The sequence below is a fragment of the Cardiocondyla obscurior genome, linkage group LG20, assembly GCF_019399895.1.
Source record: "Cardiocondyla obscurior isolate alpha-2009 linkage group LG20, Cobs3.1, whole genome shotgun sequence".
Taxonomy (NCBI): Eukaryota; Metazoa; Arthropoda; class Insecta; order Hymenoptera; family Formicidae; genus Cardiocondyla; species Cardiocondyla obscurior.
The window spans coordinates 937,235-956,591 of record NC_091883.1 but is presented as its reverse complement, the minus strand read 5'-3'; the positions used below and the strand labels follow the sequence as shown (position 1 = coordinate 956,591).

The following is a 19,357-nucleotide window of genomic DNA, read 5'->3' as shown; positions in this document are numbered from 1 at the left end:
ATAATATTTACTGTTTAAAAAAATTTTTTTTTTTTTTTATAAAAATAAAATATTTAAACGCATTTATTTTAAAATATTGTAGTTTTTGAAGCGTTTTTCATCAATAAGAAATACATCAAGTGTTGTTACTTCGCTATACTATACTCTGTATGTAGTACATATAATTCTGAAAACACACGATAATGTAAACTGTAAATAAAAGGAATTACGTCCGACGTTGGCCCGTTTTTATGTATAAATAAGGTGTTAGGTTAAGTTGGAACGTCGATTTAATTTTTCGACTATCCTAATTATAAATGTTTTTCTTTTCTTTTTTTTTCGATTTTATTTCATGTATTTCCGATCCAAAACTTTTTTTTTATTTTTGATCTCTTAGCAACAATATTAAAAAAATCATGTTCGACGTATACATTGAACCATTACTACAATTTATATTTCGTTATTGGAACAATAAATTTTTTATTCATTAATCTTAAAAGTCTTAAAACAGAATAGTTATGTAAGAATTATTTCATTGAATATATACTAATTTTTTTTTTACTTTGAGAAATATATTTGATCAATGTCACACAATCGAGTATATTATATATTTTTTTAATCATATCGCTGACTATAATTTACTTTTATAAACAATTTGATTAATTACATCTCCTACATAACATCAGATATGTATGATGATAATCAGATATGAGCAGATAACTTGACTAACCGAAGCTAAAGGAGCATAAAGAAGAAATATTTTGCCGTGTTGTGTTTATGCGCGCGCGCGCGCGCGCGTGTATGTGTGTGTGTATGTGCGCGCACATGTAAGAAAGTGAAGTTTTTCATTCATTAAATGGTATGGACGTCATTGTAATATCACATCCACATTCGCTAGATGAATATTAATTTTATATAATGCATTTAGATATACTAACCTATTTAAATATGAACTTGTATCATACGTGAATTTTAACCGATGATAAACTAATTTATTAAAATAATAAATATAAATTTTTTAATTGTCAATTATTGCTCAGTATTGTCTATTGATATAATCATAATGACACAGTTAAATATAATTATTAAAAAAAAAATGCATCTAGAGAATGTATTCAATGAATGTAAAATAATTATGACGTCTAACATACTATATATGTATTTTATATTTTATACATATATTCACACATGGAGATGCATATAACAATTTGACAAAATATATTAGTGCGATAACTTTATCAGCAAAATTTTTTTAGTTTTCAACTATTAAGAGTCTAACAATATATTATACATTGAAACAATAACAAAAAGACATATAAAATAAGAATATTAGTAACATATAATCATTTCTTTATTAAAAAAATAACAATAATTTCATTATTTTTAGCATTTTGTTTTAAAATTATTTGAAAAAATAATTTTTTAATGTGAAATAAAAGACACGCAATACTCTAATAAAAAAGAAACATTCGAAATCCCGCATATCTCTCGCAAATTGTTCATTATATTACATTTCAACGTTTTACATAATTATCTCGATTTTTTTTTGTGCATGCGTTAGGTTTAATTTAGCGATATTTTAAAACAATTTTGAATAAAACCATATTACAACTTGCATATAAATAAATGTTATATGTAACAGTAATGTAAAATATATAAAATACAAAGTATGTCTAAATAAAAATTTTCATAAAATAAACTAAGTATAAATTTAAATTCTTTTTGCAAACTAGCATTTGTTAATATATTATGTTATCAATTTACAAGAATAGCAGGAGTATTTTACTGTACTAAACTCAATAAATATTTTTACTTTTTGTTTACGTCATGTAGTTTTAAACCTTATTTTTTGTTCAATTTATGTATAATATACATGTAAATCACTCAGATGCATACACATACACACACGTATGAAGGGATCCATATATGTAATTAGTTTTAACGATTTTTTAATATTATTTTAATACTTATTTCTCCAAAATTTATATTCTTCTCGTAAAATTTTTCGTTCTCGTGAAACACTTAAAAGTTTTAAAATTTCATATTTTGATAACATGAGTTATCCATACTATATGTATTGTACAATTATATACAATAAAATTATATTATGGTTTATCTTTTTAAAAAATTACTTGTATACGTATACACAGGACAATTAAAATTAATGTCAAGAGTAGTAATAAAAAATAAAATCAAAATCTGTGATTATATGACAAAATATCAATTTAAAGATTAGGTCTAAGTCTAACGTTCTAATATTCAGCCTTGTAATAACTTTTTAACTATTATTTTCAACACATACTCGATCACAAATATACACATGTATATACGCGTGCACACAGAACACGCACAAACATTCTTTTCCTTTCATATAATATATTTTATGTGAAAGCACCAGATTTAATATAGCATACACACATACATACATACACACACACACGCACACATATACGTTCTAATGTTGCAAGATTGCATTACTTGCCACGGTAACATTAGCTAAGATCTTTGCCGGTAAGGCCGTCGTTGACGCATCCAACAATCCTCCGTCGTTTAATAAGCTCACAGTGCTGTTCGACAATAATGTGGACATCAAGATAGTGGTTAGTATATTATCGGTAGTTTTCGGCTTTGGTACCATCGTTGTTCTTTCAGCGATAGGTAAAGTGGAAGAGATTGCAGTTGTTAGAATGGTTGATGTTACATTAGCTAATGCAGTTGTTGCAGTTTGACCAGCTTGAATCTTTGCCACCTTCGAACACACGTCCTTGATTTGTACAGGTGGTCCAAGGCAAGCATCCATCATATATGCCAGTAGAGATCCAATAGTCAAGCCGGTAATGTATGACAAAGTCATGATATTACCTTGTATCAAAATAGCAAGTGTTAAGATATCTTTGAATGATAAATAATTGTAAGTAAAAAGATTTTTATTTACAAATCCTTTTTATATGTCATATTTATTAATACTTTTAATGAAATAATTAGATTTATATATGTATACCTGCAAGTTCTCGATGTTCTTCTGGTACTTTACTAGGTGCCTGGATCATAGGTATGGAGCCAACTATGCCATTTGTAAGGCCAAGTAGCAAAGAAAATAAAAGCGGATATCCTTCACCAGAGAGAATAGGAGCACCACGTGGAATGGCACAAAGCAGAAATAGAGGAATAAGTATGATTCGTGCGGTAGAGAAGTAAAGCAGCTGTGTTCGCTTCCATTCATAAGGTATCAAAGCAAATACCTAAAAAAAAAAACAAAAATCAAATTTTCTAAAATATAAGAAATATTTTAATCTCGCTAATCTACTCATCGTTTTATGTTCATTTGTATTGTCTTTAAAAGACAATATTTTAATTACTGTTTTAACGTATTACATTTTTTATAACTATATATTATATTTAAATTTAGATAATAAATACATATATTAAATTCAGAAAAGGAATAAAGCAGTAAAATTTTAATAAACAATTGAAACAATTAGTAATACCTTGCCGAGCAAATCGGAAGCATTAAAGGCGGTCATCAAAATGACTGGCATCCATGACTCAAATTTGCAAGATATTATTTCAGATACAATTCCTGGATACAGACAAAGCGTTACAAAGTAAGCAGCTCCAATACTGGCCATATAAGGAAAGATCAATTTGGCGACTTCGAGCCTCGCGAGCATGCCTCCTAAAAATATTTAAGTCATTTATTTTTATTCTCCCTAATCGTAACCCTAACAATACGTGCATATGTGACACGCTGCATGTCGCACATTACATTATATCATGTAAAAAATAGCATTATATAAAATTTTATTTTGTAACTAAAAACTGGTGGTTTCTTACTTTTTATACCGGACCATGGCGTGCTCGTGCTTTGTGTTCCATAGGCTCCCCTCATAACTACGACATCTTCAACTTTGTAAGTTGGCCCAGCGCTACCAGGCGGATTGCCCGAAGGAGCACTAGGTTCATATACTGGATTGCTAAACGAAAATGCAGAATATTGTCCACTTGCTGAAACAATGTTGTATGTATTGTCAATAATCCCATCGTTCTTTGTGTAAAGTAATATTTTTTCATGCTAATATTCTTTAAAAAGAAGAAAAAAAAAAAACTATGTTCGTATAATTAGTTTTCAAGAAAATTCTCAATTACCATTTAAATCTGCGCTTCCACTTGCCGATTCTGTTCCCAACGGACTCGTTTGGATTTTTAATACCCCATACTGTCCTTTTGAAGGATCACCAACTTGATCCAACGGATCCATCTATTTAATAGGAACAAACGAATCAAGTCAATAAGTTATTTTATAAAAATTTGCTGATATGACTAATTTTCAATTGCAATAAAAGATATTATATATGATTGACTACACACCAGGCCGACATCTTCGGTTGGTTCTAATGTAATTCGATTTCTTTCCTGACATAGCGTTATGTAAAATTGCACAAAATCGGTCTTTCGTACTATTTGATGCAACACAAAGCATAATAAGATCACCATATTCGACGAAATAAAAAACATAGATGTATTGCCACGTTCGTCGTTAAGTAAAGACTTTGTTATTATTCGATTGACTGACACCCAAAAACCGGCGACACCTAAAACGATATAATATGATTCATACATATTACATAATATCTTTTATCTAATAATTTGAAGGATTATACAACGTTATTATTCACGTAATAGATCGAGTATTAATACACATATGTAAAAAATTATTTTTATTTAAACATTGAAACAGTTTAATCACAAATCAAATTTAAATTAATTAAAAGCTCGTTTAAATAATTCGCTAAAAAGAAATAAAATCTAATCACTTGAGATATTTAATAATAATCTCATATCTCAGTAACACTCACTTTCTCCAGTCATTACAGCTTGAGTATATCGACTAGGAAGCATTGATGTATATCCATAAAAACTTGATTGCTGAACTATAATGTTATTCAGAATATAATTAAATTTATATAGTATTAACAAATATGTTTAAATAAATGTTTGCAATGTTTTTCTATTATTTAATATTAACTAATAAATGATTATTTAACTTTACCTGTACAACCAAGCGATACTACAGCAACAGCAACTAAATTAATAGTATAGGAAGTTGCAACACCAAAAAGTTCCCACCAAATTTCACAGATTACCACAAAATTCAATGTAACAAAGGATACCAGATATCCTAAAAATTATACCATATATTAATATCTTGAGAATGTTTAACTATCCTTGTGTCAAATAATTCAAGTAAATTGAAGTGACTTGTTGTTTTACTTATATGTATAATCCAATTTTTAATAAAAAAAAAAAAAATGTATTTTATTATCATAAAAGAATTTCAAATTGTTACTTAATTAACTTAATGGCAAATCTTACCAAATGTAATTCGCGTGTTCAGCGACAGAGTTTCAACTAGAATATTATTTGCAAAGACTGCAAAAAAAGCCATAATAATGTAAACGACAGACATGTCAAATATAACGGTAGTTCCTGGATACCTCTCTTGAAAATAATCCACTGCTATAATGAAACTGCAACAGATAATTGGCACAATTGTCAATACTAATCGCAAAGTTAAATTTAATTTTAATTAGTGTTTCTATAAAATTTATCTTCTATTATAGTAGATCGCAATCGACGTATATTAATCAAGTAATCAATTAAATTAAAAGCCACTTGTGCAATACAACAGCTAATAATATACATATATTAAGTTTTAATTAATCATTGATCCTCTCACAGTAATCAAAGCTGTTGTGAAAAACAGAACGTATATAGTAAATCCAAACTTTGGAGTGTTAATTGTGTTAAATTAATATCAACGTGCACAACGCATAATAACATTGTTGCAAGACCTGTTGTAGGGTAAGAGAAAGCCTATGCCGCCGAGAATCAACGCCATGTAAATGAAATTGCATTTGTCCACGGGCGGTGAAAGGTGCGTTAATCCATTTGAGAATTTGAACTCGTTTATGCCCCTGGCCTTGCCCAGCTGGACGTATCCCCGGCTCAAGTTTTCGTCCATATTGCCGGAGGAAGACGAGAAGTTGTCGACAGGTGAGCTTTCAAAAAGAACGGCGATCTGATGCTCGGTATTTGAGCTTTATTAATCCATGGTAAACGCAAACTAGTTCGGTTTCTGCCGCTGGAATACCCGAATTGTTCACTCGATCACTGTGATATTTATTTCCTCGTACGCAATACGCCGAATGCTTTTCTTATCCTTAAGCGCATGCTTTGACATTTACGACATTGATTTCTGCGCGCGCCGAGCTTCCAACACCCCGGTGGCCCGGTGCCCATCGCTTGGCCCACGAGATCATGTAAATACAGCTGTGACAGCCGACGTCTATTATACTATATATTTGGTAGGTAATCCCGTTGTCTGCATGTTCAATTATAACAGTCCGGTCCGTTCGTCACGCTCTATAATATCGTCGAAGAGACGGTGCAAAAATTCGACTTCTCTTATGCAAAAGTGGGCATGTGCTCGCGGCTTTTACTTCAAAATAAAAGCCGCGAGCACACACACACTTTTGCATAAAGTGTATAAAAGTATTTAAAAAATATATATGCCACAGAGCACATACTTTTAAATAACCCATAACGCGTATTCATAAGAAATATAATTGGTTCAATTTTGTTATGCAGTAAATACATATAAGAAATTAAACTAATAAAAACAACATATAATAATTCTATTGACATTGAAAAAAATACACAATTACAAGTTACAAGTGAGAATTATTTAAGTGCTAGCTGATGTAAATGGAAAGTGTTATAACTATCGAGTTGTACTATTGAAAATAATTTTTCTCTGACTTGTCAAGTTTAAAGTGAAGACAACAACGACTCATAGCGGATTTTATTGAAACTAAATTTACCCGCTTAATTCGTAGTAAAAATAAAATCTAACGAATAATAATATTTACTGAGAGAAATCGATTACGAGGTTCGCAAATGCGATTAATTTTTATTAATCGGCCAATCAAAACTTGCCAAGAAATAACTAATAAGTGCATCTAGTAACAAACCGCAGGAAGCACACAATGAGCTCTTGCATCTGATTGGTAGATATTTTCAGATCTTGAAGAATGTTTCAATCAGATGTAAGAACTCATTGAACGTTCAGTGAGCGGTTGTACTTTCGGATGCAACCATTCGCTGTTATCGATAAGAGCCGCTTTTCGCAATGCGCGACGTTTCACCTTGGTTTATTCACCGTGATCTGGAAGCAAAGGATGATATCATCGTATAACGTCACGTTAGTCTAAATACTCTGATTTGCTCGAGATCCGAGACTTTTTGTCACTTTCCGGCAGCTCCTTGAAGGGTTGAGGAGGAGTCTCGAGAGCGTTTTTCAACGTAAACAGCTTCAACATCTCTCACAAGTGTCTGACGTAGAAAAGATATGTCGTTGAACACGGCACACGCCAACGGTGGAGTTCTTCTCCACTCTGGCGAGTGGTAAGCAACAAAAATTGCTATACGAAATCACGCAATAATCGCCAAGAATTATCTATGTCGATTAATGTCCAAGTGTGACGTTTCCGCCGCGCAATACCGCCATAATCTTTTCGCCGATACTGGCTTATCTACTTCCAAGTTCCTAATACTATGCTTCGCAAACGTGCGAAAAGCTGCAGTTATACGACTTTTAGACTCGATTCACTCGCTTAATTATTTATTCTGTTCCGCGAATTACTCTTGTACCTGTATTGGAGCTGATTGTTTTAACTTTGTGGTAACTTTACCTAACTTTACCTTATATATTATGTGTTTTTATTTATTTAGGGAAAAAATAAAGAAAAAAGAAAAAAAAAAAGAGATAAAAACCGATACACATTTCTGGCAAATAAAGTTCTCATGAAACTGGAGCAATTGGCTCTTAGTGTTGTAAGACTTACTCTGTTGAGTTACGATAACGTCAACTAATTTTTTACTTTAATTACGTTTAGTATCATACTCTTCTGTGACAATGTCAATATGGAGTTTCATGGGCAAGAGCAAGCAGAGTTTGTTGGAAAGAAGCATGGCAGGTTATATCTAACGACGCACAGGATGATTTTCAATGCTAAAGACCAAAAGGAAAAGATGCAGTCGTTCAGTTTTCCATTTATAACATTGAGCGAAGTAGGATTGGAACAGCCAGTATTTGGTGCTAACTACATAGGTGGTAAATGCCGAGCCCAGCCAAATGGTAATTGGATTGGAGAATGCAAGTTTAAGTTGCGATTCAAGAGTGGAGGTGCAGTAGAATTTGCTCAGGCTTTGTTGAGAGCTGCAGCAATGGGTAAGATGAATATGATTGATGTTAAATATGAATTAAAAAAAAAAATTTAATGCTTATATTTTACATTTTCTATATCGCTATATATGTACATAGATCTTTCTTATTTTTTATATGTCAGAAAACAAGATTAAAGTATCATCAAGTTTCATATTTTAGCTCAACGTAATGGTCCAGTGAATGATGCCCCACCACCTTACACACCTCCATTATCTGATTGGTATCCTGCACAACCATCTGCTTACCAACCTCCTCCAACTGGATATTATGGATGGATGCCTCCAACTAATGTATTCCCAGATGTTCCACCAGGTTTAATATCTACTTTTCAACTCCACTTTATTAGAATTCTTAATTTAGCTGTATAAGAAATATTTTACAATCTTAAATATTGCTGTAAGACACCTATCTTTTATCGCTTGTTCTTAAAGTTATTAAAAATTAAAATTGTAAAAATTAATTTAATACACAAAGCTCTAGATCATTAACTACTAAGTGAACTTATTTCTATCTTAAAAAATGGCACTTGTAATATTTTTTAGTGGCCCACTTTATGTAAAATTAATTCGCCTCTTCTTTTCTAGGAAATACAGTCTTTATGACAGATAGTCCACCACCGTATCCTGGTATACAACCCGGATATGGATACGCGAGCGGTCCGCCACATCAAAACGCTGGAGCAGTAGGTCAACCGGGAGCTCCTGGGTGGGCCAATCCAAATTACAACAGCCAGCCAATGTCCCATGCAGGTGCGTATCCCGGAGGTTATGGACAACCGCCTTATAGTGGTTATCCGCCTAATCCACCACCGTATTCGGCGCATCCACAAAGCGGCTATACACAGCCTGGATCTTACAATCCGTATCCACCTCAATACTAACGAGTTGTAGCAAATATATGTATATGCATGTATATCTGTATATTTTGTATTATATAACTATATGCATATATACATATATATGTATCTACGCACGCATATGTATCGTCATCAAATTATAAATTACTACAACTGGATAGACACCAAAAGGATTTACGAACAAATTATTAATGCAGATGAATGTACTAAACATTCTTCGGAAATAATATATACGCTTGTGCAGAACAAGTATATATATTTTTCTAAATATCGGTTAATAAAGATATAACGAAATATACCCTTTGCAATTGCATCGAATATAAAACAGAATCTATATTTATATACATTAATTCCGTAAAATTACAATGTACATACGTTATATATTTATATATTAAACGTATCGTACTAATATATCCATATATATATATATATATATGGATATAATATAATATAATATAATATTAAATTATGATTGAAGATCATTTTTCGCTGTTTTTATTTAAACCTGCCAATACTAAATTTTGGAGGACTTAAAAGATTACGTGAACGGACACTCACTAAACTTGAAAGTTTTAACCATTAGGCAATACGTTTGCGTAACGTGTCCTTACACGATCTGAAATAAGATTGGCTTTCACTTCACTCAATTATTATCTCGTAGTTGTCAGTAGATCAGTAAACGGTTTGGACAGACAAATTTATAGTACAGATTACGCGTCTTAAATTCACTTCTTTACCCACGTTTTTACATTGTGCCTTTTTAAATATATAACTTTTTATATATATCCGAGTGTATAAGCAAATGTTTTTGTCGATTGTTAAACAGTTTTTTTTAACTAAAATCAATTTAACTAAAAATCAAGTCTTGAACGAAAAAATCATGCCCAAGCAAAATGAATTGAGAACGCCAACTAGAGATCCTGCTTGTACGTTATTGATAATAACATAACGTTGACGATTTTCAATCATGGTCTTTATTTAATATAAATTTACATTATGGAAAAATTGTTTATCGCAATTTTTCACCTTTTATTTTAAGATTCGTTATGTATAATTTATAAATCTTAAATTAATTATGTTATTATTTGTATTTTTAAACTTAATTTACAAAACGGTATTTAGTTTTTAATTTCAATACGTGTTTTAATATAAAAATCTAATGTGATAATAATGTAATGCCTTATATTTTATTTGTATTTAATTGTATTTATTCCACGTTGGCATTTTGTTTCTTCTATTAGATGCAAAGGCTGCCGAAGCTGCACAGAGCGCATATTATGATCCTAATAGACCACAATGCGCTTATGTTCCACCACCGGAATATTACGTAAGTCTTATATTTAAGATACATTTAAAATGTTTAAATTAAGTGCCCAAAAATTTGTATTTGTCACGTTTCCAAATATGTTAATTTTATTAATTATGTATATTTTTAGTCACATAAACATATTTTTTCTAAAAACATTAAAAAAAATTATTTTTCTTTAATCTATGAGTTTGTTTGATATAAAATGGAATCTTTTGATTTATTTTATTTTTAATTGTGCTTCTATCATATATTACAAGCAATACAACTTAACTTATTAAAAGTTTTAATAGACGTCAAAAATTTAGTCACGTCGTGTATCAGCAATTATATTGACATCTGTATCGAGGATAGAGTACTTTAATTCTGTTTATATATAAAACATTGACATATTTTCGTGCATATTAGAGTGTGTTTGAAATAAATGTAACATAATAAATTTTACCGGTATATTTCAGGAGAGTCCACCAGCCTACACAAAGAAATATCAGTGAAAAATGTATCGCGTCACACAAGCTAATTATGTAGTGCAATTGATATGCATTCCACTTTATGCGAACACTGCAAATTTCTACGCTGTCGACGTTTGTTACATGGTAATTCTTGAATCCAAACCAAACACACAAGTTCAAGAATGGTTGGAACTGCACTAGGTTTTTCTCGTTACAACTATGCAAGTTAAGGCACACACAGGTATTACTGCATTTGTAACAATATTGCTATGTATTAATGCGAGTATTAATAATAATTTCTTATGTACATGTTATTACTTGAAAATAATTGTTGTGTTTCACACGAGTCTATATGATTACTGGAATAAATCTTTACACACATGTAAATATGTAAATGATTTGTACAACCATGAATTTGCTGCTATAAACGAATGCATATACTTACGTGTGTATAAAAATCTTTATTAAAAGTCTCAAAAATACATAATATATTATTATGACACTGTAGTCGAAAGTACAATCGAACAATGTAGTAGAGTATAAAAAGAAAGATCAATATCGATCTTTGAATATATTTTATGAAATTATATCTCCCACAGGCTAGAAAGAAATAATCCGATAAAATTTATATTGCAAGTAAATATTTTTACATAAATGTAATGGCTATTGGTTTTAAATGCATTCAGTTTAATTTTTCTGTTTGACAGTATACTTTTATTCTTATTTATTGAGATAACAATGTGCAACAAAGAATAATTAATATTGAATAGAGAATAACATACATACATTGTACTGAATTTCTCCAACCGATGTTTGCAAGAGGATAAAAAGTAACTGCCTCGAATCATGTCGAATCGAAAAGCAATTTTTGTACATTATAAACATATGCTCTGGGCCGAGTGAATAATTTTAAAAGTCTACCCGTATTCGGAGGCGACTGTCAAACTGAAATTTCCTTTCTCGATGTAAGTACTGTGATACCAAATCCGCGTATCCAATAGTATAACGTCCGTTACATTGACGGAGAATTCGAAAGATTTGCATTCGTTCTTGCATTCCGGCGTTGGGGCTACGAACCACGTTTTGTTACCTATTACTTGAGCCTGCCACATAAGTCTCGATATATAGTCCAGCTGTGGAATAAAAATTAAAGGTACCCTGTTAATACTGATGACGCAATTGGTACGCGAATAGTTATCTATATCCACAAGACTCACGTGCATAACGGCTCCTTCCTCGTATCCCATAAAAATATAATTGCTGTACGGGATCTCCGCGTCATCCGGCAGGAAGTGGGGCACGTTATAAAATTGCTTCATTGCATCTAGAATCTGTGGATGACAGTTTTTCCAACCGACGTACCAGGGATCCTCACCCTTTCGGTGCAACGCTCGATCTTCGCTCATCGCAAACACTTGACGCAAGTTTACGAAGTTGCTCTTGAAATGCAGAAATTGGCACTCCTCTTCTATCGACTCGTAGGCACCCTCGACACGCTCGTATAAATCCCGAAAGAATTCTAGAGTAAATTCTTTACGCGCAGGCCAGTCATTGGCCGCATTCTTTATTATCATAGGTCGGGATGAATAAGAATAAAAGCGAAATTCATCTTTAGTCAAGTTTGGCAAGATTAATGGTGCATCAACGTTGCGACAGTAATCGCAATTCGTTAACGGTCTCGTCAACTCCCACACGAGATAATTATTTGGCAGTAGACACCGAGTTTCTTGAAAACTCTTAACAATACTTGTGCAATAATAATTATAAAATACGCCACAAAACAATGACACGAGCAGCATTACCAGCAATTTCTTTGAACGTATTGCATGGTTCTTGGCACTTTTTACATTACTAGTCATAGTAATAAATTTTAAATCGTTTATCACAGCCCCGTGTTGAATATAATTTTCAGTCAATTTAAGAAACGCTTCTCGTACGAATTCTTCATTCTTCTCGTTTTCCGTTGCTTTCATTTTACTCGTGAAAAGTTATTATACATATATTAAAACAGAGTTGTATGCATCACTTTGTTAATAAAGCAGATACACAATTTATTTTTCGTTTTTTAATATTCCACTCTCTCATTTTTGTACTACGTACTGCAACGTAATCAGTGTTGCAAATTCAACTGTTTTTTAACAATAAATTAGCAATAGTAATTACTATAATAACACCACCACTTGTACCTGGTTTTAATAATCGCTTGTAACGTATAGTCAATACACATATCGCATCGATACTGACATTCCTTATCATTGTTCCAACAAATACGTATATTTGTACAAGATATGAATCATTTGATTCATTTAGATCTTGGTGTTTACACTCTCAGTGGACTGCCAGAAGATATCTGAATTATTATATAAATTGCAAGCTCCACGCAATATCTCTCTACGTTATTTTTCACATAGTGGCCTAGCGCAGTGATCTTTATGCAAAGACAAATCGTCAATTAAAAATGTAAATTATACATACGATGATAAATGATTCAGCCCATATTTACACGTTTGTAGAATAAAAGGCAGATATGGCATTTGCTGTGGCGACGGCGGCTAGCGTACGTGACTTCATCTCGATCTCCTCCCTCGGCAGCCGGTGGCCGTGGCCGGTGCTTACGCTAATGCTGCTCTGTCGCACTTGGTGTGAGACTCTACGCGCACACTACGCTACGGCCACGTATAAGCTAACCACCGCAAACGTCATATCTATCTTCCAATGTACATACACGCAGCATCTTGCCCGTCCTTGAGCTACATACGCGTACTGCGAGAGAGCTTCAGAGCTGCTGTCGATTATACGACGGTAACTTTCATCTCCCGGTTGGTGGGGACTCCTTTCAATGGCATTCACATCTGTCTCAGAATAGAGGTCCGCTTCAGAATCGCAGTTGAGTATTTTAACAAGACGTTTCCTGCATCGCGTGCTCAACAGATGCGTCTTCCGGCTCTCCATTAAGAAAAACAGCATTACGACACACGTGCACACTTGGATGTATTTCGCATCAGATTACGCACTGACGAAAAATATACAAGATGAGTTGTTTGTTGTTATTATTATGTAGTCTGCGTAATATTTCTAAATAGGGTAAAATTGTGATTAAAAAGATTAAACAATAGAAAAAATAAAAGTGTCACAAGTATTTATTTTATCAAATCACACAACTAATGTACAAGTCCCATTCAAACCGACTTCCGAAGTAGATTTCTCGACGATACTTTACCGTCTAAGAGTACTACAAATTTTGATTTATTTTTATTCTTGCGGTTATACAATTCAAATGGTATAAAATCTAATTTACAGCAGTACAACGCTAGAAAGTACACATAAATTTTTTTTAATACGTAAATTCTTGTGATGTAGCAATGCGTGGACTTGTTTGTTTTGACCTCTTCTTGTTTTGTGTTACTTTGTTACTAATTACTAGGCCAATCACAAAATGTTGAACGGATTTTCCTTAATTTTATTCAGCACAAAATTCGTTGTCAATCTGCTGTTAAGTTAATACAATGAATTGAAGTGTAAAGTTATCAATCAATTCATTTTCTGGTTACAAAGACTGTAGCTTTGCTCAATGGTAATATAATGTGCTGCAGTCTATATTATGCAAAAAAGATGCCTGTTCATGGGTGTATGTGTGTATGTGTGTGTGCGCGCGCGCGCAAGCGCATTCCCTTTTTTTGTTGTAAAAACTACAACAAAAAAATAAAATTTTGTTAAAATTTAACATATACCAAGAATAGACCTCATACAGTTTTTGAATTGTATATGAATGTTATACACATATGATCAAACATATTAAATCAAATTAACAATTGATAAACTAAATGTTATGTAAAAATGTATCAATGAATAATAACAAATCGTAAGTTGCATAGATATGTAATAAGAACCTCAAAAATTTGTAAATGCTATGTTTTGACTTAAACCCTTTCACCACATTGGAGTCATAACAAATTGATTTTTTTTACTTGCAATTATATTTAATTACAAGTATTTTTCGAGATATAATTTGTGATATTCAAAATATAATTTTTTTTAATATTCAAAACTGGAGAGAGTAAACTATATGTTGTTACCAAATAGTCTCTTTAATCGCAAGTTAGATTTTTGTTAAGAATAAATGCTCTTTGCAACGAAAGGGTTAATCGACATATAAACGAGTCTCATAAAAACTGTTACTTTGTGAAACAAGTAATATAAATAATACTAGTTTGTTTAAAAATTAAAATTTGTCTATAATGTCCACATTAAAATATTTTGTTTTTTTTGTAAAAAGGATTTGTAAATAAATAAAATTAAATAGTTTTCGAAATTTTGAATAAAATTTGTAGATGTATTTCGATAAAAAATTTTTTTTTAATTATATTGTCAAAAATAGACGTAATATTATCACAACACAGTATTAATTATGGAAGTTTTACTAATCACAGCTCTCAGCACTACCGTACTTTTAGCAGTATAGAAAATTCAGGGTATACACTTAAATCTGAACTATGAAAATATAAAACATTTGGCATGATTATATCCTTTTTTTTCCTCAACAAATCAATAAATCAAGACTAGTCACCTAAGTAGTAATTTTTTTTATTTTTTTATTTTTTTATTTTTTTTTTTTTTTAATGGGACAGACTAAGTTTATTAGGTATTCTCTGCAATAATAATGCAACTCAAAATAAATTATTACTTACTGTTAGAAATGTGTGTGACTAGTTGACAGTTTTTATGTCAATGTAACAGCAACATTTGTATCAATGTTTACACCCGATTAAGCTTTACAGAATTCAAAATTTCCAGCCATTATCGATCAGAAGTAACACCATTTGCCAAGTATAGCGTCCTTAATAGCCGATATGTATTGCGCAGGGACCCAATATATCCAATACCTTGATGCTTCCGTAGTACCTAATTGTATTGCCTGTCAGTTTTTAAGATTATTATGAGATTAATTAATTAAGGATTATTAAATTTGTGATAATACATAATAACCTAAACGACATACATACCATAATATGATATTCGGGATGATCGTGAATAGGTTCACTATGCACACCTTTTATCGAATTCATAGGTATTTTATCTGTTCTTTCTTTCGTACCGATCCAAAGCTGATCTTGTTCTAATTTAAATGTTAATCTGACTTTTCCTCCAGATTTGTTTAACATTCCAGCTAATGGAAATTCAGGCAAAGGTTCCTGTAATACATTAATATATTAATTATGACAAAATAAGTTTCATTGTTAAATATATTTAATACGCGCGTGCGCGTACGCACAGAGATAAAAAGATATAGATTAAACAACCTTGCTATCTAATATTCCTGGCATCACGTCTTCTGGTATACCTTTATCTAAAACTTTCCTGTGTACTTTTTGTTGTGAAAGAGGTTCTTTGTTCACTGACGAAACAGCCTCGTCGATGAGGTCTTGTTTCGTTGGAATTGACACAGCCAATACATCATCTAACTTTGATCCAACTATCATGACTTTGGCACCTACACATTTGCCATAATGCTGTTTTTAATTTTATTAATCACAGATATGCTTTTAAAAATGACTCTTGAAAGATTGTTACCTTTTGTGACTCCCAAGCTTTTAAGAGTCTGATCGTCTTTGGCTAATCCTTTGAACATAACTTTCTGCATCGCTTGTGGTACAGAGATAATTTTTTGCAAATGTGTCTTTAATTCAGCAACTGTACCATCTAAAGGAAAATTTACACTAATCTTCTGTTTGTTGTAAATCACTGTGAAGTCTATACTCTCTCTGGATGGCTCTTGCAAAGTGGTTTCGTCTGTATCCTGTAAGTTATTGACGTTGTTCTCGCATTCCATTGTGGCTTCTTTAGCATCTGTTGCTGAATGTTCACTGGGCTTTGCATTCGATGTGACTTCCAAGCATTCCGAAGGGGACGAGTTGCAACAGTTATCATTATTGTCGTCTTTTATCGTATCTAAGGAAATAGGTACACATGAATATGATATAACTGCCAAAAGTTTCAACTTTGTTTGCCGAGAACGTATATATTGATGACTCGCACGGCTATCTTGAAAATAAAATAATTGAGAGTCAAATGACTCAAACGTACAAAGAAACTATCGTCTGTATTGAGAATTTAACCGGTAAAAAATTAGTGTTTTAAGCTACATTTATTTAGCAAACTTTCTGCAAATAAATAACAAAAACGCACGTTGTATTATCAAGAATTTCGGATAGTTAATTACAAATGTGCGAGGTTTCGAGGCTGAGGACCGAGCGTCAGCGTTACAAAATTATACGGCATGCACAAACAATGACCAGCGAAAGGGTGTTTCGTTCTGAAAGACATATGCGACATGTCGTCTGTCAAACAGATTTGTTGCCCGGACGGAAAAGAAGACTACTGAAAAAAGTGGGGTCCCAGAATGATCAGACGTCGAAAATTTTCATGGAAAACACGAAAAATAAACAAGGACTCAGCACATACCCACGTACTCCATGTTGAACCGTGTTCCGTTGACCAATCACAATTTTCTACTTACTTCGTTATCGACAAAAGCATCGGACTAACCTCTGAACCTAGCGTAGGCCGTAGCATGCACTCATGAAGTGTAGGCAGTACACGCACCTATAATTTACGATATTTTTCGATATTAAATAGAAAATTAATGACAGTCCTTTATACATTTACAATTGACATATTTAAAATTAAAAATAACATATTTAACTAAAACTTAATTTAATTTATTAATAAAATGTAGAAATACATTTATAATCATAGTGTCCTTCGCCCTTACCTTTTCTTACTGTCTCAAATATTAATTAGTTGTATTACATCTTGGTGCTTTGTTGCCGTTACAGTTTTTTATTTGGTCATCTCTGTGGAGTAATCTCGGAATAAAATGTGATAAAAATTTTCCCGGTAATTCGGTTTACCGTCGCCAAAAAATACATCGAGAAAGGTTAGAAAGATCGATGTATTTGCGACGACGGTAGCGCCAAGAACATGTGAAAAACAGAATTTTTCGGAACTACCAAAATCAATGGTGACATATATATCAATATAGATGTTGGTAGTTCTAAAATTATCCGTCTACCAAATGTTCCCGGCGCCACCGTCGCCAAAAATTCATCGATCTTTCTAACCTTTATCGATGTATTTTAAAATTAAAAAAATTATTTAAATAAAACGTGGGCACTCTACTAGACTTAATAAAACCGAATTAGGGTTAAAAAATTAACTCACAACTTTCAAAATCATTAACTTTAAAAGACTTTTATTTTAATTTATAAGACATACCTGTCACTTTTTACAAGTTAAATTATTAATATTTTTCGTTGATTTACAAGCTTGAGATTTTGTGGGACAAAAGTAGAAGGAAAAAATTATAATGGAAAGCCAACAGGTCCCTCGAGGAAGCAGCAGAACTCCTCTTCACCAAGTATAGAATCACAGTAAAATTCTGCGGCCCTCCAAGTACTTCAATCACAAGATAACTAAAATATACAGGGTGTCCCAAACATACGTAAACAAACTTTTAGGGTAGATAGAACGTCTAAATAGAAAACGAAAAGTCTTATACCGTTTTCTGAAATTCTTACTCGTTTTTAATAAAAAAATTCATTTATATACACGCGAGAGCGACAAGAAAGCGTACGCTGAGTGAGCGCGCGATAGACAGCGGTGAGTATACCTTAAAAGTGATGGGCGAAGTCAGCGCGCTACGAGCGAGACGAGGCGACAACGCGCGTTGTCGCTTCATTTCGCTCGTGTGTCGTCGCATCGCCTTACTCGCGCGTTGTCTCCTTGTCTTGCTCGCTACGCGCTAGTTTCGCCCATTCTCTTTAAGCGATACTCGTCGCTGTCTATCGCGTGCTCACTCAGTCCACGCTTCTTTGTCGCTCTTGCGCGTATATAAATTAATTTTTTTATTAAAAACGAGTAAGAATTTTAGAAAACGGTATAGAACTTTTCGTTTTTTTTTAGACGTTCTATCTACCCTAAAAGTTTGTTTACGTATGTTTGGGATACCCTGTATATTTATTTTAGAGTTAAAAAACTTATTGGATTGTAACGTGGACACTTTACCACACTTAATAAAACCGAATTTAAGTCAAGAATTTAACTTAGAAGCGTCAAAATAATTTATTTAAGAGTAACTCTACTTTTAATCTAAAACACATACCTGTCACTTTTTACAAGTCGAATTAAAAATACTTTGCGTTGATTCACAGGCTTGGGATTTTGTGGAGCGAAAGTAGAAGGTTGAAATTATATAGAAAAGCCAACGGGACCCTCGAGGAAGCCGCAAAAATCTCCTTCACGAGATACAGAAGTTCAGAAAAAAATCTGTAACCCTCCAAGTATTCCAATCACAAGAAAACTGAAATATAAATTTATTTGTGAGCGGGAATGAGCGTGATAGGCGAATGGCTAGAAATAGCGCCGTCGCCTGTCCCGCTCACTTACGCGTAGCTTCCTTGTCGGTCTTACGCCTATAC

At 32.5% G+C, this 19,357-nt stretch overlaps 4 protein-coding genes across 10 annotated transcripts; 1 reads left to right on the top strand and 3 right to left on the bottom strand.

Moving 5' to 3' along the window:
• Positions 1-6: 6 nt before the first annotated feature.
• Positions 7-6,345, bottom strand: Ent3 (equilibrative nucleoside transporter 3). The gene is made up of 10 exons (XM_070670114.1): positions 5,832-6,345; positions 5,353-5,507; positions 5,030-5,158; positions 4,836-4,910; positions 4,348-4,571; positions 4,126-4,237; positions 3,814-3,984; positions 3,468-3,655; positions 2,981-3,221; positions 7-2,841 (listed from the first exon to the last, which is right to left on the bottom strand). Exons 1-10 carry the CDS (start codon positions 5,999-6,001, stop codon positions 2,435-2,437), a joined length of 1,872 nt encoding a protein of 623 aa, XP_070526215.1. The 5' UTR covers positions 6,002-6,345; the 3' UTR covers positions 7-2,434.
• Positions 6,346-7,200: 855 nt separating this feature from the next.
• Wbp2 (WW domain binding protein 2) lies at positions 7,201-11,267 on the top strand. Of its 2 annotated transcripts, XM_070670131.1 has the most exons (6): positions 7,205-7,443; positions 7,935-8,269; positions 8,426-8,578; positions 8,851-9,015; positions 10,364-10,449; positions 10,887-11,267. In XM_070670131.1, exons 1-6 carry the CDS (start codon positions 7,388-7,390, stop codon positions 10,920-10,922), a joined length of 831 nt encoding a protein of 276 aa, XP_070526232.1. In that variant the 5' UTR covers positions 7,205-7,387; the 3' UTR covers positions 10,923-11,267. The 2 variants fall into 2 exon arrangements, with proteins under 2 accessions (XP_070526231.1, XP_070526232.1); XM_070670130.1 differs by lacking the exons at positions 10,364-10,449; positions 10,887-11,267 and having other exon boundaries at positions 7,201-7,443; positions 8,851-9,604.
• A 54-nt stretch (positions 11,268-11,321) lies between these two features.
• Positions 11,322-13,863, bottom strand: LOC139110374 (uncharacterized). 4 transcript variants are annotated; one of them, XR_011546989.1, is made up of 2 exons: positions 11,667-13,863; positions 11,322-11,480 (listed from the first exon to the last, which is right to left on the bottom strand). XR_011546989.1 is itself a non-coding variant. In XM_070670126.1 (2 exons), the coding sequence occupies exons 1-2, from the start codon at positions 12,851-12,853 to the stop codon at positions 11,798-11,800; spliced, it is 972 nt and encodes a 323-aa protein (XP_070526227.1). In that variant the 5' UTR covers positions 12,854-13,863; the 3' UTR covers positions 11,487-11,797. The 4 variants fall into 4 exon arrangements, 3 of the variants coding, with proteins under 3 accessions (XP_070526227.1, XP_070526226.1, XP_070526225.1); XM_070670126.1 differs by lacking the exon at positions 11,322-11,480 and having other exon boundaries at positions 11,487-12,013; positions 12,098-13,863; XM_070670125.1 differs by lacking the exon at positions 11,322-11,480 and having other exon boundaries at positions 11,487-13,230; positions 13,356-13,863.
• A 139-nt stretch (positions 13,864-14,002) lies between these two features.
• Positions 14,003-18,332, bottom strand: LOC139110375 (ubiquitin domain-containing protein UBFD1). Of its 3 annotated transcripts, XM_070670128.1 has the most exons (8): positions 18,156-18,332; positions 17,653-17,734; positions 17,343-17,483; positions 16,452-16,829; positions 16,181-16,371; positions 15,884-16,072; positions 15,569-15,795; positions 14,003-14,569 (listed from the first exon to the last, which is right to left on the bottom strand). In XM_070670128.1, exons 3-7 carry the CDS (start codon positions 17,353-17,355, stop codon positions 15,685-15,687), a joined length of 882 nt encoding a protein of 293 aa, XP_070526229.1. In that variant the 5' UTR covers positions 17,356-17,483; positions 17,653-17,734; positions 18,156-18,332; the 3' UTR covers positions 14,003-14,569; positions 15,569-15,684. The 3 variants fall into 3 exon arrangements, with proteins under 3 accessions (XP_070526229.1, XP_070526228.1, XP_070526230.1); XM_070670127.1 differs by lacking the exon at positions 18,156-18,332 and having other exon boundaries at positions 17,653-17,837; XM_070670129.1 differs by lacking the exon at positions 18,156-18,332 and having other exon boundaries at positions 17,427-17,483; positions 17,653-17,837.
• Between the last annotated feature and the right edge of the window lie 1,025 nt (positions 18,333-19,357).

What these genes read in the sequence shown, in the direction of transcription:
- Ent3 (XM_070670114.1), bottom strand. Translation starts at nt 6,001, where the DNA reads ATGGACGAAAACTTGAGCCGGGGATACGTCCAGCTGGGCAAGGCCAGG. An exon ending in TTTCTCTTACCCTACAACAG is followed by an intron (nt 5,508 to 5,831) that starts GTCTTGCAACAA and finishes TATCTGTTGCAG; the next exon opens with TTTCATTATAGCAGTGGATT. An exon ending in GAACACGCGAATTACATTTG is followed by an intron (nt 5,159 to 5,352) that starts GTAAGATTTGCC and finishes TATAATTTTTAG; the next exon opens with GATATCTGGTATCCTTTGTT.
- Wbp2 (XM_070670130.1), top strand. Translation starts at nt 7,388, where the DNA reads ATGTCGTTGAACACGGCACACGCCAACGGTGGAGTTCTTCTCCACTCT. An exon ending in CTTCTCCACTCTGGCGAGTG is followed by an intron (nt 7,444 to 7,934) that starts GTAAGCAACAAA and finishes AATTACGTTTAG; the next exon opens with TATCATACTCTTCTGTGACA. An exon ending in GTTGAGAGCTGCAGCAATGG is followed by an intron (nt 8,270 to 8,425) that starts GTAAGATGAATA and finishes TTCATATTTTAG; the next exon opens with CTCAACGTAATGGTCCAGTG.
- LOC139110374 (XM_070670125.1), bottom strand. Translation starts at nt 12,853, where the DNA reads ATGAAAGCAACGGAAAACGAGAAGAATGAAGAATTCGTACGAGAAGCG.
- LOC139110375 (XM_070670128.1), bottom strand. An exon ending in AAGCTTGGGAGTCACAAAAG is followed by an intron (nt 16,372 to 16,451) that starts GTAACAATCTTT and finishes GCAAATGTGTAG; the next exon opens with GTGCCAAAGTCATGATAGTT. An exon ending in CAGGAATATTAGATAGCAAG is followed by an intron (nt 16,073 to 16,180) that starts GTTGTTTAATCT and finishes AATGTATTACAG; the next exon opens with GAACCTTTGCCTGAATTTCC.